This window comes from Chaetura pelagica, unplaced genomic scaffold (genome assembly GCF_000747805.2).
Source record: "Chaetura pelagica isolate M959 unplaced genomic scaffold, ChaPel_1.0 scaffold364, whole genome shotgun sequence".
NCBI classification, from domain to species: domain Eukaryota; kingdom Metazoa; phylum Chordata; class Aves; order Apodiformes; family Apodidae; genus Chaetura; species Chaetura pelagica.
The window spans coordinates 3,032,036-3,047,763 of record NW_009953089.1 but is presented as its reverse complement, the minus strand read 5'-3'; the positions used below and the strand labels follow the sequence as shown (position 1 = coordinate 3,047,763).

The 15,728-nt window shown below is 44.5% G+C and overlaps 1 protein-coding gene across 1 annotated transcript in view; it reads left to right on the top strand.

The window, feature by feature from the left end:
- Positions 1-15,728, top strand: part of MAGI1 (membrane associated guanylate kinase, WW and PDZ domain containing 1) — a 301,318-nt gene that overhangs the window by 232,464 nt on the left and 53,126 nt on the right. The window contains 5 exon segments of the mRNA XM_009997017.1: positions 1,597-1,632; positions 6,059-6,116; positions 8,381-8,469; positions 12,913-13,095; positions 14,205-14,825. Of these exon segments, the coding sequence (XP_009995319.1) occupies positions 1,597-1,632; positions 6,059-6,116; positions 8,381-8,469; positions 12,913-13,095; positions 14,205-14,825 (987 nt within the window).

Sequence of the window (15,728 nt, the reverse complement as noted above, 5' to 3'; positions counted from 1 at the left end):
TTTCTTAGCAACTATAAAACAAACACTGGAATTATTTCGTTTATCTGGATTAGAAACATACAGCTGGTGTGTTTTTATTTCAGTTCATAATCTTGCAGAGTAGTGGCATTTTTGTTTATCAGACCCTTAAAATCAGCTAATTTCATCTTCCCCCATGCCCCTTCATTCACTAAGTGTCTCATTAATGACAATTTTTACCATTCAGTAGTTAAACCAACTGCTTTGCAGGCACAGCAGGGCACTGCACTGTTTGGCCTGGCTGCTCTGCTCTTGCTTTGCACATAAGAACAAATATATTTCTGACAACAATGTGAGCAGAAAGAAGAGCAGGTTATTTTTACTGCATCCCAGAAGCTGGATGTTTTTTGCCAGGGTCACTGTTGGGTGTGTTTCCACTGAAGTCAGTGGGACTTCTCTGTTTTGTTTGTTGTTGTGTGTGCACACGTGAGTTTCCAGGCTTGATCCCATCCTGTTTGTGGCTTTACTAAATGTTAGATGGTGCTTTGATTTGTTTGGGTGCAGTTGCCTCGTGCTTGGTTTTTTTTTGTCAGGATACATGTTGCTACCAAGTGTTTGGTCGTTTCCACTTGTTGAGGCTCCCAAAGGAAATTGCCATCACATTTCACACTAATGGTCCTAAACAGCTGGTTTGGTAGAAGATACTGCAAGCAGGTGGTGGAATAGATTTTTTTTAGGTGTCCAAATTTCCTAAAGCAATGCTGTGGCCCTCCATCTTCTGTTTGCTTCTTTCATTCATCTGTGTGGCTTATACTTGAAGTCTAAGATTGTTTTGACCATCTTTGTTCTGGTTTTGTCATCATCCTTCATTTTCAGGCTGCATTATTTTTATTTATAGGCTAAGCAATACTTTAATCATCTGTGTCACTGTTAACTTATGAATATGGAGCAGGTAATGATAAATGGAGCAACAGGGAATATTGATGGCTTTGTGTCTTGGAAAAATTATGTGATCTTTGTCCCAGGTGCCCCTCTAAAACTGGGGTGTTCCTGTATATACCTCACCAAGTGCATCTGGACTTCAGTGGGGGGCTGTGCCTCCAGTCAGACCAGGCTTCATGTCTGTCTTAAATCATCTGAGTCATTACAGTGAAGTCAATTGGACCTTGTATGCACATAAATCCAGGTACTTTCTTGAAAACCTAGCAGCATTAGCTCTTCTTTAGCTGCAAGGTTTTCCTCTCAGATTTCTTCATTGGCATTCAGGTCTGGCCTGCTGATAGATCCATGTGCCTGCAGATGGATTGCAAAGGTCAGATCACACAGATCTGAGGGAGAAGAAGCTTCTCTACAGTGAGAACACCACAAAAGTATTACTTTGCCATATCAAACTGTGGCACGGAAGGTAGCCAATCAATACAGATTTTTGGGACTGCAAGGACCAGTTGTTTCATTATCTACATCAGATCCATCAATATTCTGATCACTAAAGGGTGATAAATGGAAAGCTTGGGCTCGGGCTGTAGAAAACTAGTGCTGGTTCTGCTGTTTGCTGTAGGGAATTTCTTGCTTGGTGCTGGTATCTGAAATTTTCTTTTAATTTTTTCTGTCTCATTTCCTGCTCTTCCCTTGGAGAAGAAGGGGTACACACGGAGGAACTGGACAGTGAACTAGGTAAATCATCCATCTCTTGTTTTGATGTTTGACCTCAACTGCACTGTTTGAAGCCTTTAATTACTTACTTTCTCCTTTGTATCATTTTGCATCTTTCAGTTTTTGTTTGTTTGTTTTTTATTTCAACAAGCCTGATTTATCAGCAAAACTCCCCTAGAGCAGATGGCATTTTTTCCCCCTAGTTTCAGTTCTGCAGTGTTTTCTTACTGGTTCAGAGTTTGAAGAGAGCTGGAGAGCCTTAATCTTAAAAAAGTTTGTTCCAAATGGCTTCCTCCTGGACCCTGCAGAAGTCAGGGGCTTTTCCATTGGCATCACTGGCCACAGGAAAAAGCTCACAGATGCCAAAGTTGAAATCAAGTAGCTGCTGATGCTTTTTCATTGGAGCCAAAGACATTTCCCAGACAAGAGAAGCAAAGTGTGATTTAGAAAGTGTAAGTACCACATAGGTTGCTTCTGCTGGGCTTGTGAATGGAACAGCTGAAAATTTTGCCTCGGTAGGTGATTCTATAAACAGATGATTTTCAATGATGTGGTGCACTTCTGCTTGCTGCCTGCTTTTTGTGAAGAATGCTGCTGGATATCTAATCTCAGCAGTGCTCATTCTGTTTATACTGCTGGTGGAGGTAGTTGTTATTTCTGTTCAGCTATGCTCTAGTGCACTTGGAAGGCTGAAAGGCATGAGAGCTTGAGTAGGATTTTATTTCCACTAGGTCTATTATTGCTTTTAAAGAGGACTGTATTTACAGTTTATAGTTCTGCATACTGAAGGGTTGTATTACCAGAGAATTAACCTCTGGTTTCTGTAATGACTTGCAAGTGTATTCCTGCTTCTGTCTGACTGATATGGCATCAGCTGCTCAGTCAGCAGCCATCCAGTGAGCTCTTAACACTACTCCAGGAACTATTCTTCTGAATAATATGCCTGGAATAATGTTGGAGGCCTAACTTCTTTTACAGCAAGTATTTGAAAGAAATGACAGTTTAAAGAAGAATGCAGTCCTGTTAGCATTATGTGCAGCTTGTACAAATAATCAGCAGCAGACCAAGTAACAGCAGAAGCAGGTGGATACACACCAACAACCTGCAGCACTTTCTCATTAAGGCCTTCACAAAGGATGAAGCAAAATAAGACAGAGTTTTAAAAGCAGTCATGAAATGGAAATGTTCCCTTATTTCAGTCTGATAGCAAGGTCCAGTGCAAGAGAAGAGCTGAAAAAAGAAGTGCAGGGAAACTCATTCATTGCTAAGCTCGACCCCAGTTCTGCAGGCACTTGGGTGCACAAGTGTCCTGGTTGCATATGGTGAGATGTTCCCTTTGCTTTGATGCAGATAATCTTTTTTGAGCTCACAGCCCATTGATGTACTGCTGAGATGTGCAAAAGTTGTGGTGGATAGAAGGACATTTTCAAATGGCTCAGTTTGTCACAGCAATGCTGGAGGGGGCACGAGAACATACAGCCCATTCACTAACTGATGAGTATAAAGTGGTTGTGGCCAGATATTTAGCTCCTTCCTTTATTAGGAGCTTCTTTTCTAAATATGAGGAAACTAGAAATTGAAGCAGTTGCACAACTTCTTGTTCCTCAAGGAATTGGATTGAATATGGAGTAATTTGTCACGTCTCTTACCAGAGGATTAAAGAAAGGACACAAAAACTTAATCTCTGAGAAGAATTTGACATATACTTGGGCAGATGCTCCTGGACTCACCAGTAGCACTAAGAGCTGAGGATTTCCAGTCATCTCCAGCTCCTTTATAGTGGTGCATAGGTATGACTAAAATCCCTGGTGGTTGAGGCAGTTCATTGTTAGGAATCCATCCATCCCCTCTGTAGGGCTGGATACTGAACAAGAGCATCTCAGTAGAAATCCAGGTATTTACCCTGTGCTTGAAGGTGTAAAACTGGGTATTTGTCCATAGAATTTACCTGCTGACAAATGCTCTGAGACCACAGTGCTGCATGGATGTACCAAGATATGGCTTATTCAGACTCCTTACGATGCAAAATGGTTTGGGAAGTCTAATATTTGTGATAAAATCTAATTCTCTGGGTGATCTACAGTTTGGCAGGAGAGGTAGAGAAGGGAGATGAGTAATTTCAAGCTGCTAAGAAGCCAGACTCTGCAACATGGCCAAAAAATGCTGCCTTTTGCTTTAGAGAAATTTCAGAGGCTTTTACAAGTTGGAAAGCCCATCCATGTAATCAACAAATACTTGTTGAAAGCTGCAGGTTTGTGCATTGTCACTTCTGAAAACATAGGAATATGTTCCTTAAATGGAAAGCTGCAGAGATAAAAAAACTGGCAGGATTTTGGCAAAATACCATTTTGGTGGTTCAAAGGGTGCTGGTTTTCTGACCTTCCATTAAAATTCTTTAAAAGCAAAGCAACCATAACATTTAAGACCAAAACTTTTTGTTGACAAAAGAAAAGCAAAACCTTTTGGTTTGAGCATTGAAAGTCATGGCTACATAGTCTTCCAAAAATAGAGAAAAGATATTTAGCAGGGAAAAAACTGTGGAAAGCTCATTTTAAGGTTTTTATACATTACTTCTCCCTTCCCCCTTTTTTTTCTTTTTTGGGTCTTCCACTCCAGTTTCTTCTCTTTACCATTCTAGTCCCACCATAGTGCAAAGAATGAAATGGCTGCCACAACATGTGATTTTCCTGGTTGTATGCTAGGTTATAATTTAATTACACTGAAAATCTTCAAGCTAGTCCCACAGTGTTATCACCCTATGGGACTCCTTTGCAAACCTGAGAGTTCCCTTTGAAAATAGATTTTTCAAGGTTGGCCTCAAGCTTTCTAACTTTTTTTTCTCACATACACTTGCATGGTGTGCAGGAATATCTGTTCCTAAAATGTTCATTTCAGGTGGATCTGCTGATAAAATGGTGGAGTATTTTCATGCCCAAAAGTTAGCACTGGCTTGCATTTAATTGCTTATGTCTCAAGGAATCCAAAGATATTAAACCCACTAAGGATAAAATAATAAGAATGGAAAACCTGCCTTGCATCTGCAAATAAGGGGTATGTGGAGCAAAATCCATGACAATTGATTGCATCTGATCTCCAGCCAATTCTGAACACAAACATAAACTTTGAGTAATTAGTCTGTGTGTGTCTGTATAGATTCTGCTCATCTCCAGCCTGGAGATGTTTCTATCCTTGTGGCAACATAGCTGAAGTCTATAAAAGCAGAACTAGATAGTTAATTCTAATAAATGGGCCATTGTTGATTGTATTGGCTCAGCAATTTATTTCATTAATAACAGTAAATCTTTGCATTTGATAATAAATTATTTGCTATCAGCCTTGCCAATTTAGTGATAATTTTTGAGGAATTGTTGCATATTTTAACTTTTTTTGTCTGACAATGGCTTTTTAATTAATATTAATTTTATTTAAATGAATGTGCAGAGTCTGTGGGGCAAGGACCACACTTGCAGAGTCCTTAGAGAGGTGGAACTTTCTTTCAAGTTGATTCACACTGTTACCCAGACATACCACTCTATTGGTAATAGGAGGATAATTTCAGTACCCACAGCCAACAGGAAAATGGGGTTTAACTGAGTGGGACAAGGATCAGGCCCTTAAGTAACACATACAGCTTTGATAACCCTCCACTGGATGCTGAAGTGATTTAATTACATTCACTAATTATAGCTGGAGCACCCTAGAAAATCAACAGGAACAAAAGTGGATACATCTCCAAATGGTAATTTCATCCTCAGAATGTGGTGGGGGTTTTTTGCTAGTTATGCTCATTACAAAAGGAAATCTCTGATACATGTGATTATGGCCATGTGTGTTTTTGCAGTAAGTGCTGTGCAGTGGGATCCATCTGAGGGTGGCAGCCCCACTTGGCTGGGTTCCATGTGCCTGGTGCTTGTGGTGACCTCGCTTGGTCCTGGTTCAGGGTGCACTTTAGTGCTGGGCTCATGGAGGAGTGATGCAGTGCAAATCCCTAAGAGAGCAGTAAACCAGAACTTTTTCAGCAGTGGTGAGCAGGGATGGCTTGGCCCTGGCACAGAGATGCTGTTAGAGCTCTACAGTTCCTTGCCAGGACCTCACCCAAATCCATATGCTGGTGGTAAAATGCTCTGGCCTCTCACATGGTGCCTCCATCCAGAGCCATGATGGTCAAACCAGAAGGGTACTTGAGGCACTCCTAGAAAGAAATCCATTTAATGCAAAAAAACCAAAGGCAATCTAAAATTGACTGGCATGGGTCACTGATTGGCTAACCTAGCCCTAGTGGGACAGGCTGTGGTGTTGGTGCTGTGCTGTGCCAGCCTTTGAAAGGAGCCTGGGCTTGGTCTGGAAAGTGTTCAAAGTCTGAGCTACTGGTGAGTTTTGCATGCTGAGAAGGACCTGTCAGAAGCAACTTCATTAGAGGTTCCAGTAATGCTTTTTCTATTTCCAGAGTTACCTGCTGGTTGGGAGAAAATTGAGGATCCCGTATATGGTGTCTACTATGTAGAGTAAGTGCTGCTCTCCAGTTCTGGTGTGGCTGTCATGCAGAAGAAGCCTTTCCTCTGCAGTGGTCTGTGTGCTTTGCTGGTAGCATCTTATGGCAAGGAGGAGGAAACCCTGGCCCCTTTGCACATCGTGGGATACCCTGGGGTGGGAGTGGGAGACAGGAGCAGCCTGGGTGAGGTCCACAGTTGAGCTCAGGTGAGACAGGAGCACAGGGTGTGAAGGAGCACCTCACAAAACACTTTTCTCCAGAGGAGGACATTTTAAAGAGGAATGTACAGAAGAGCGTACAATTAACTGAGCTCAATCCCTTTTGTATAGTGCTGTGGTCAAAATAAGAATGTGCAAAGCTGACCAGCAATTTGGTTCCAAGTCAGAAGACATTCAAAAGGAGGAATGAATGAGCCTGTGGGACCAAACAGCCACAGCAGAGGTTCATCCATCAGGCTGTGTTGTTGTGACTAGAATTACAGGTTTAATGGGTCTCTCTCTGGAATTAGAACAGCTTCTTCTTTATCTAGATGTCAGATAGCTCCCTTGGGAAACTAGAGATCAGAGTTTCCTTTCATCACTGACCCTATACAATGAATTTTTAATTATGTGTATACTGCTGTCTAGTAGGATGGCTTCTGATAGCCCTTAGAATAGACATGAAGTACAGTTTCTGTCTGCTTTGGCTCATTTCTGACCTTACCATCTGTGTCTAGGGAAACAAGGTTAGCAAACTGGGTAATTAAGGCTTTATTTACATACATTTATTTACCAAAGGCATCAAGAATATTTTTCAGCTATTAAATGTATGCTAAGAAGTCTTTCCAGCATTTTTTCCTGTCATTTTATATATATATATGCATATATGTATATGCATATATCTATATATGTCCCCATTAGTTTTGTGACTCTCCTGATGGATGAAATTAAATAGAAAAGTGGCAGCAATGAGACATAAGTTTGCTTTACTTACTATTTATAAGCTAGCAAGATGTTTATAATTTCAGCATTTGTCCCTTCCAATTTAGGCACTCAATTATTGCATAACAGTTTTTATTGAAAAACAAAGGTATAATGAAAAGGTTGATATCACTTCTAAAGTAGTTATCACTCTTTCTTAACTTTCTGAAGGTATCTTCAGATTGGAAATCTTTTATGGAACTCATGAGTTTGTTTTTATTTGATTTGTTAAATATTTTCCCAGTGATTACATACTGATTTTTAGCAGAAAAAAAAATCTAAATGTAACTATCTAGAATGCTTCTGTCTTAATGACTTAAAAAAAAGTGGTTATTCATTCAGGGAGCTTTTTTGTAAAGAAAAATGGGATGAGAGACGATACAGTAGGAAGTTCTTAATTGTAAAGTTTGCTTTGGTATAAAGATGGGCTTTAAACTAGGAAAATTTTCTGAGGTCAACCTGCTCCCTTGGTGTAGCAAAATGACTGTTGAAAAATTGCCATTGAATGGAAGGATGGATGAGCAGCTCCTCTCAGCTGTAGCTGCAGAGGTGCCTGCCCCCAGCACCCTGGCATCTGTGTCTGGTGGTCATCCTTTGGTTTCATAGAATGGTCATTTCTCTGCAGAGTGTATTATTGTTTGTTTGCTATGTTTAGGGCCAAGCTGTGAATTTTTTCCCCTTTTCCTAAGACTGGTAAGAAGTTTTAGCTCTAAACATCTCATGCAGGTCAAAATTGCCTCATGGCCCTTCAAGGAGGTTTCACCAAACCTGAATTTCCACTGGGGGTATTTCCTGGTGGCTAATTCTGAATGTATTTTGATCCATTCAGAGCTCAGGTTTTCAGCTCACAGCCTGCATCCCACAGCTATTTTTAAGGCCCTTTGTTCATAGGGAGCATTGATCAGATGGCTGACAGATGTTCCCAGTTGTTGGGTTTTGGGTTGGGTTTTTTTAACTTCAGTGAGCCAGGGAATGACTGCACCTCTGGGAATCTGATTAAAGCAGGGATGATAAAGACCTGTGTTTTTAAAACACAATCAGACAGAGAGCCCCTTTTCTGCTTTAATTTCATTTTCCACAGATAGATCACTAATGTATTGGAAGGAATTAGCCATCCCTACTCAAGACATCATATCGATGCTGAAATCCTCTTGTTTTCCTAAATAGGCTTTTTGGCACGACTAGGTGAGCCTTGCTCCACATCCTGTTGGGCTTGTTTGGTACTTTACTCCTTTTCTCAGAGGAGGTTCATCCCTGGCTGTCAATCCTACTTGTCACATGAAGGGTTTCCTAATGGATTGCTCTCTTTCATCTGCAGCCACATCAACCGGAAGACACAATATGAAAACCCCGTTCTTGAAGCGAAGAGGAAGAAACAGCTTGAGCAACAGCAACAGCCACCAGAAGGTTGGCACACTGAGGGTGTGATGGCTGGGGTTTTCACGAGGGAATGTGCCCTCCCTCACCTTGACAGCACTATGACAACGTGCTTGTCCTTCCTTTTGTGGCCTCAGTATTAGAAGGCAAAGCATCACGCGTAGGAAAAGTTGCATCTGCCCTTCACATAAGATGCAGCAAAGGAGAAAATCTGAACCATGTGACACTTAAACGTAGTAGGTTTCACCCCTTCAATAGGGAGAGATTTTTCTGTGAAGGTTCTTTATTTCTGGCAAGTGTCTAGGCTTCCCAGAAACAACTAAAACACACGTGTTCCTCTTCAATCTGCTCCATCTAGGTACTCACTGCGCTGGGTGTTCCAGTCTGCGCTGGGTGTTCCAGTCTGCACTGGGACTCACAGGCCATCCGAGGGGATGAGGAGTGTGAGGGGTGGGCATTGACATGTGCACTAGGGAAACCTCTCTGCATGAGAGACTTTTAACCCAAGACCTTTGGATGTTGTCGAGCTCTACCATCTGAAAGCAATTCCATTATTTTGGAACCGTTTTTAAAATGTTCCTTTCCACCCCATTTTTTTAAAAGGTTATTTTCTTTAAATGCAGCCCAACTGTGTGTCTGTGTGTGGGGGGGTGCTGTTGTTTTGGGGTTTCGTTTGGTACCTTTGTAGCTTTCACACCAAATTATTTTAGAAGAGTTATTAGCCAAGGGAAAAAGAAGTTAGGTTTCAACATTCCTTCTGCAGCCCCATTGCCCACAACATCAGCTCTTCTCCTCAGGTGCCACGAGGGTCATGGGGAATACATTTCATCTAAAGATTGAGACCACTCAGGTGCAAATCTAGCCCCAAGTTTGAGCGTGAGGTGGGGGATCCCAGCAGATGGATTAGTTGACCTGAACATAGAGAATCCTCCAGAATTGTTTTTTGAACATCCCATTGGTTTTATTCCCTCTCTCTGTGACTCTTTCTCCTCTCTTGCCTTTCTTCTCATGTCTCCTCTGCTTGAACCCCACACTCCCACTGTGTGTATGTGCAGGAGCTCATAGTGCTGTTGTGAAACCAGTAACATTTCCCTCTCTGCCCTCTCTAGAATGGACAGAGGAGTGTCCATCTCTCCCACCACCCGCTGCTCCAAACCATGTTTCAAACAACCAGGAGGCAGTTCGGGAAGCACCAGTGCAAGGTAATAACCTTGTTAAGCCAGTTGTAAAAGTGCAACAAGGTTTTGAGAGTTAAACTCCCTCAGCAACCAGCAAAGGGAGTATTTCCATGACTAGTCACACACCGGGGCACTTGCCTGCTAATCTGAATTCCTATAGATTTTGAGACTAGTTGTTTGGTGACTGCAGTTGTTGCCAAATGCAAGAAGCAAATAAGATCACCTGTAACAAAAAAAAACAGGATGTTCTCTGTGTAACATTCTATGTCTTGGCATGGTGAAAAGGTACAGCATTGGTGGGATTTATCAGTGGATACAAGTCAAGTAGAACACCCTTTTCTACGGAGCTGTACATAAGGATGAAGCTTTTACACCTTCTAAAGTCTGCTGAGTTTGGAATGTGGCTCTTATGATGAGATCTAGTGCAGAGATTTCTGTCTGTTCTCATAGGTCAACGTCCCCTCCCAAAAAGCAGTGCAAAAATCTCACTGTGTTGCACAGTGATTAAGGCACTTAAGTGATTGAGAGCAAAAGCCAGTATCAGCCAGGGTCTGCATTCATCAGCAGGTACAGTTTTAGGTCAAAGTAGTTTAGAAGTTCTGGAAACTGGTCAGTGATGTTAATGAGTTATCAGCACTCTTTGGCAGCACCTTGGTGTTGGAGAGCTTGGTTATTCCATCATATTTCTAAAAATTCTGAGTTGATGATGCTCCTCTGGGCAGCTCTGCATGAGGAGGGAATGGTAATAGGTCCAAATACTGCAGACCTCCTTGGAAGTTGTATGCAAGTACTTTGGGCTATTACAGCTTTATTTCTTAGTGTCAATGGTCTGTGTTTAGCCAACGGCTCACAGACCAGTTGTTGTCTTAAATAACTAACCAGACAGGGTATGAATCATTCCTGAATTTGCAGTGTGAGCTGAAACTTTGCCAGATAAGGTTGCCAGCAAGGGTTCCCCTTCTACCTGTTGCAGTACAAGTGCTCTGTGGTTACAGGTGGTTTTAAGTAGGCTTCATCTTTGACTACATCTGAACTGCATAGCTAGCAAATGGCATTGCCCTGGGCTGCAGGAACCAGGGGCTGGAGAAGGTGAGAGGGCAATTTAGGAGCATCTCATCCTGACAGAGCTGGAACAGAGAAATTCTCCCATGCTCTGCAGAGCAGCTGTGGTCTTTCCAAAGGTGAGCCTGGCAAGGGTGCTGCTGTCCCAGCCTTCTTTTCCTGCCATGAAGAGCCAGGGAGTGCTCTCTGCTGCAGGTGGCAGCAGGTCAGCTCTTCCAAAACAAATGTGCAAAGTGGAACAGTATCCAAAGCCCCCACGACAGGTGTTAGAGTACATGAGAGTAATCAAAACTCACAGCCAGGAAAAATGTGGGAGGTCTGGGGGTGGTTGGTACCCAAACCACCAGGCATCTGGGTGAAGCATCTCATCAGAGTGCCTCAAAACAGCTGGGATTCCTTGGGGAGACACCTGGGAATGCCACCTCTGCCTTGCGCAGTGCCAGGCTGAAGTGAGGGCTGCCCAAGCACCCCTGCCTGGGGGTGCAAAGGACCTGTCTCACAGGGGATGGCATCAGGAGCCTTACTTGGCTCCACCCACTGCCAGCCACAGAGTTGGGCAGTAACATTACAGGAGCACATTAGCTTGTCTCAGCACCACTCTGAGTGACATGTCCTGGTACCCACTGATGTCTTCACCTCTCTCTCATTCCTTCCTCTTCCTGTCTCAGTGCTGCTCCCTCTTCTCTCTCTCCCCATTTGCAGCAGCTGTTTTCAGCTTCCCTGTGCCCTCACCCTGTACTCAGGGGTTTCCAACTCTGCCACTGATGGCACTGCTGGTGGGGACATGAGCACAAGGACCCCTCTCCCAACTGGAGTTTTGTAGATACACTCATTTGAAATATGATCCCCTCCCAAATGATGTAGGTGGGACATAGCCTGTGGTGCTGCTATCCTGCTGCTACAGGGCAAGTTCACCCTGTGTTTGCAGGCAGACACCAGCAAGCTGGGCTTGTTCTGCTTGTCTTGGGAACCAGAAATCAGCAGAGGACCAAACCCCCCTGCACGTTGCCTCTCAGCTGTGTTTGCTACCTGAGACATTGGGCTGCACTTTGATAGTGAAGGCTTTTTAGCAGCTCAGAGGCTGAGCAGAGCATCTGCCCACAACTTGCAGGTTTGCTGTGCTCCAGTGCTACCCTTCAAAGGCAGAAGGCTGCAAGGCCTCACACTGCCCCCTCATGAATAATCTGCAAATACATATTCTTTTTTTTTTTCCTTCAGTCAAAGGCTTACAAGTCTCAAATCTCCTCTCTCTCCCTTGGGGTCTCCTTTCTGAACAGAGCCCCACGGCAATACTGCTGGCATTTTTGTAGAGTACAGCAGCTCTCCTGGCTGTGATACACACTGCTGATCCTGGAGCTGTCACCAGAGGGCTTAGTGGCACAGTCTTTTCCCCTCTAAGCATTAAAAACAATTGAAAGTGCAAAGGTGTTTAGTGTTGGCACTGTGCAGTACAACAGCTGTGGCTCCTTTTCCAAGCCTGGGCAACACGCTTTGCAAGGAAGTGCTTTTGTCTTTGGAGCACCTTGTTCCCTCTTAACCGTGCTCCCAGGGAGCATTAACAACCCTCCAGCACAGCTGCTCTGGTCCCAGGCAGCTTTTTGATCCATACTTCACAACAGCAGTGTTTCATCCCCAACAGGCAAGGAGCAGAAAAGAAAGAGAAAGACTTCAAAACAGTGTCTGAAGAGCAACACCTTCCCTTTCTCAGCAGAGGAGGTGCCAGGGTGGTAGAGATGGTGAGGCAAGGAGGGTTGTGCTAAAGTGGGGGTTGACTCAGTGGGTTGGTAGAAAGCCAAGGGGTGAAAAGCAATGATATTCCTTGCTGCAGAAATTCTTGCTGCAGACTCCTTCTGGAGGAGTCATTTGTTGTGCCCTTCCTGGGGTGGATGTCAGCACCTCCGGACAGAGATAAGACACAGATCTAAGGAGCATTGCCAGCTTTAAGATACTCCATTCCTTAAAGCATCCAGGTTTTCTCCTTTGTAGCCTGGGGGCTTTGGTGTGCACAACCACAGGTAACAAAGCACCAGGCACTCTTTTTCCTGTGTGATTGGATCAAGGGAGACTAGAGTGGAGAGCAATGAGGTGAGAGGAGGCTGGAGTGAAGTTCACTCCTGTCCCAGCCCACTGCTGTTTGTCCACGTGCTTCTCAGAGCAGGGAGGGGCAGAGGAAAAAAAACAGATCAAACACTTTTGCCTGCCTGTTTATCAATTTTCCTAACTTCCTACACAGGAAAACCTTTTTTTACACGAAACCCTTCTGAGTTGAAAGGGAAGTTCATCCACACCAAGCTAAGGAAAAGCAGCAGGGGTTTTGGCTTCACCGTCGTTGGAGGGGATGAACCAGATGAATTTCTCCAAATCAAAAGTTTGGTGCTTGATGGCCCTGCAGCACTGGATGGCAAAATGGAAACAGGTACCAATGCTTTAAATCAAAATCACCACCACCTCTTTGATTTGTTTTCACAGAGGGTTTGATGTGGAGTGCAGAAAGAACTTTAGTCCTTATCCCCTCTTTGGGGAAAGGCATTCAGCTTTCCCATCAGCAGGGAAATGAGATACATTGAGAGATATGTTCAAAATCTTGTAGAGGAAGGCACTTCACATGCTGGAAAATCACTTTAGGTCTCAAAATATCAAGCTGGAGCTCTGCCAGCTCCTGCTCTTCGCACTCTGACCTGTGGAGAGGAGCCAGCAGTGGTAGGGATTCCTTTGTGAACATCATGCATCAGGCTGCATGTTGCTGCTCCCCTGTGACACAAGTGTGGCTGTAGTAATTTTTATAGGGCTCCAGTATTTTTGTAGGACTGTAGTATTTTTGCAGGGCTGCATCACTATGTGTCTTTGTATCTGCCATGCTGCTCACCCCCTCTCCAAAGCTGCTCTCAGGGAATGGGCAGAGGAGTGGGCTGCTTACATTTCCCTGTGTGGAGGCACCAAGGGCCAATTTGTTTTGCCTGAGATGGGGCCCAGCATGATGAAATCCAGTGAGGATTCACTTGAGGTCACAACTCCTCGCAGCACAGCATTAAATACCTCTGCAGTGCAAACCCAGTGTTCAAAAATTAACCATAACTGAATTGATACCTAGATTTCAGGATAAAGTGTGTTTGAGACACGACAGGTGGCACTGTATTTGAGCAGCTGGTATTTGAGAGCCTCCTGTTACAGCTCTCGTGTGCTCTCAGTTTTGTTTCTATCTGTCAGTGGAGCAGAGTGTGTGACAGTGAGAGCCGGGCTTCGAAATAACTGTTAAATGGCCCATAGACCATCACTTGAATGGATTAATTTTTTGCATGAGCCAATTCCATTTTCACTTTCAAAAACATTTATGTACATAAAGGCTTCACGCAGAACACCTTGTGTACAGGTAGTTCTTGCTTGCCCAACTGTCACCTCTCCTTTTCCTGGCAAAGATCCTTTGATGCTGCACTTTACCTGAGCGGCACCTGTGGATGCTCTAGGCCTCACCTTCCAGGCTGCACAGCAACGGTTGTGTTTGGTGTGTGTCTGTGTCCTCTGCAGGGGACGTCATAGTCAGTGTGAACGACACCTGTGTGCTGGGACACACTCACGCTCAAGTCGTAAAGATCTTCCAGTCCATCCCCATCGGTGCCAGCGTCGACCTGGAGCTGTGCCGCGGGTACCCCCTGCCCTTCGATCCCGACGACCCCAACACCAGCCTGGTTACCTCCGTGGCCATTTTGGACAAAGAGCCCATCATTGTGAACGGGCAGGAGAATTACGACTCCCCGGCGAGCCACAGTAGTAAAACAGGGAAAGTCAATGGCACAAAGGAAGCGAGGCCCAGCAGCCCAGCTGAGGTCTCCTCCGGCGGACCCCACGGTTACCCCAATGACACCGTCTCTCTGGCGTCTTCGATAGCGACGCAGCCCGAACTCATCACTGTGCACATAGTGAAAGGGCCGATGGGCTTTGGGTTTACTATTGCAGACAGTCCTGGTGGGGGTGGCCAGAGAGTGAAACAAATCGTGGACAGCCCGCGGTGCCGCGGCCTGAAGGAGGGCGATCTTATCGTGGAAGTCAACAAGAAGAACGTGCAGAGCCTCACTCACAACCAGGTGGTGGATATGCTGATTGAATGTCCGAAGGGAAGCGAAGTCACGTTGCTCGTGCAGCGAGGAGGTGAGTCTCCCAGAACTGCTTTGAAACTTTCCTTCTTGAAATCAGGAAGAACGTCTTTGCTGTGAGAGTGCCAGAGCCCTGGGCCAGGCTGCCCAGAGAGGCTGTGGAGTCTCCTTCTCTGGAGACATTCCAACCCCCCTGGCCACGTTCCTGTGTGATGTGCTCTGGGTGACCCTGCTCTGGCAGGGGGGTTGGGCTGGGTGATCTTTTGAGGTCCCTTCCAAACCCTAGGATTCTGGGATTCTGTGATTTTTTTTAAAAAAATGCACATCATGAAAAAAAAAGGCTCTCCTAAGCTTTTCTGGAGAAATGGCTTATGTCCTTGAGGTGTACGAAGTGCCCCAAATTAGCAGCGGTCACACCACAGAGGTGGTTATTGTTTGGAGCTGCACTGGGGGGAACGTGCATGTAGATGCCACGTTCACATACATGACACACCTCTGGTAAAGCACAGATGGGTAGTAAGGTTGCGAGTATGGTTACAGTTTTGCTTACAGAACAAACCCTGATCTCGTGTTTGTTAAACTTAATTATTTTAAATGGAACATCATCATTTCTGGAGCCATTTTGGGAGGTGGAAGAGGCTGGTGTTACATTCTGTAATTTGCAGTGTTCACAATCAGCCATGCAATGGCTCTTCGCTGGGGAAGGGTCACACCTGACATACAGTTAGGACTGGAAGAGAGAATATAAACTTCTCTACATTGTAAGCAATCGAAATGTTACTTCTGGACATGTTTATTTGCTGTGTAATCGGGACCTGAGCTCGTTTTTGGTTGCGTTGCTGCAGAGCCACCAGCAGGTACAAAACACATCCTACAGGCAGTATGTCTGCAGCCCATGGGGGAGCCTGGTGGGGAGGAAACTGGGCAATGGCATCAGTCCATCCACAAAAACTCTTTC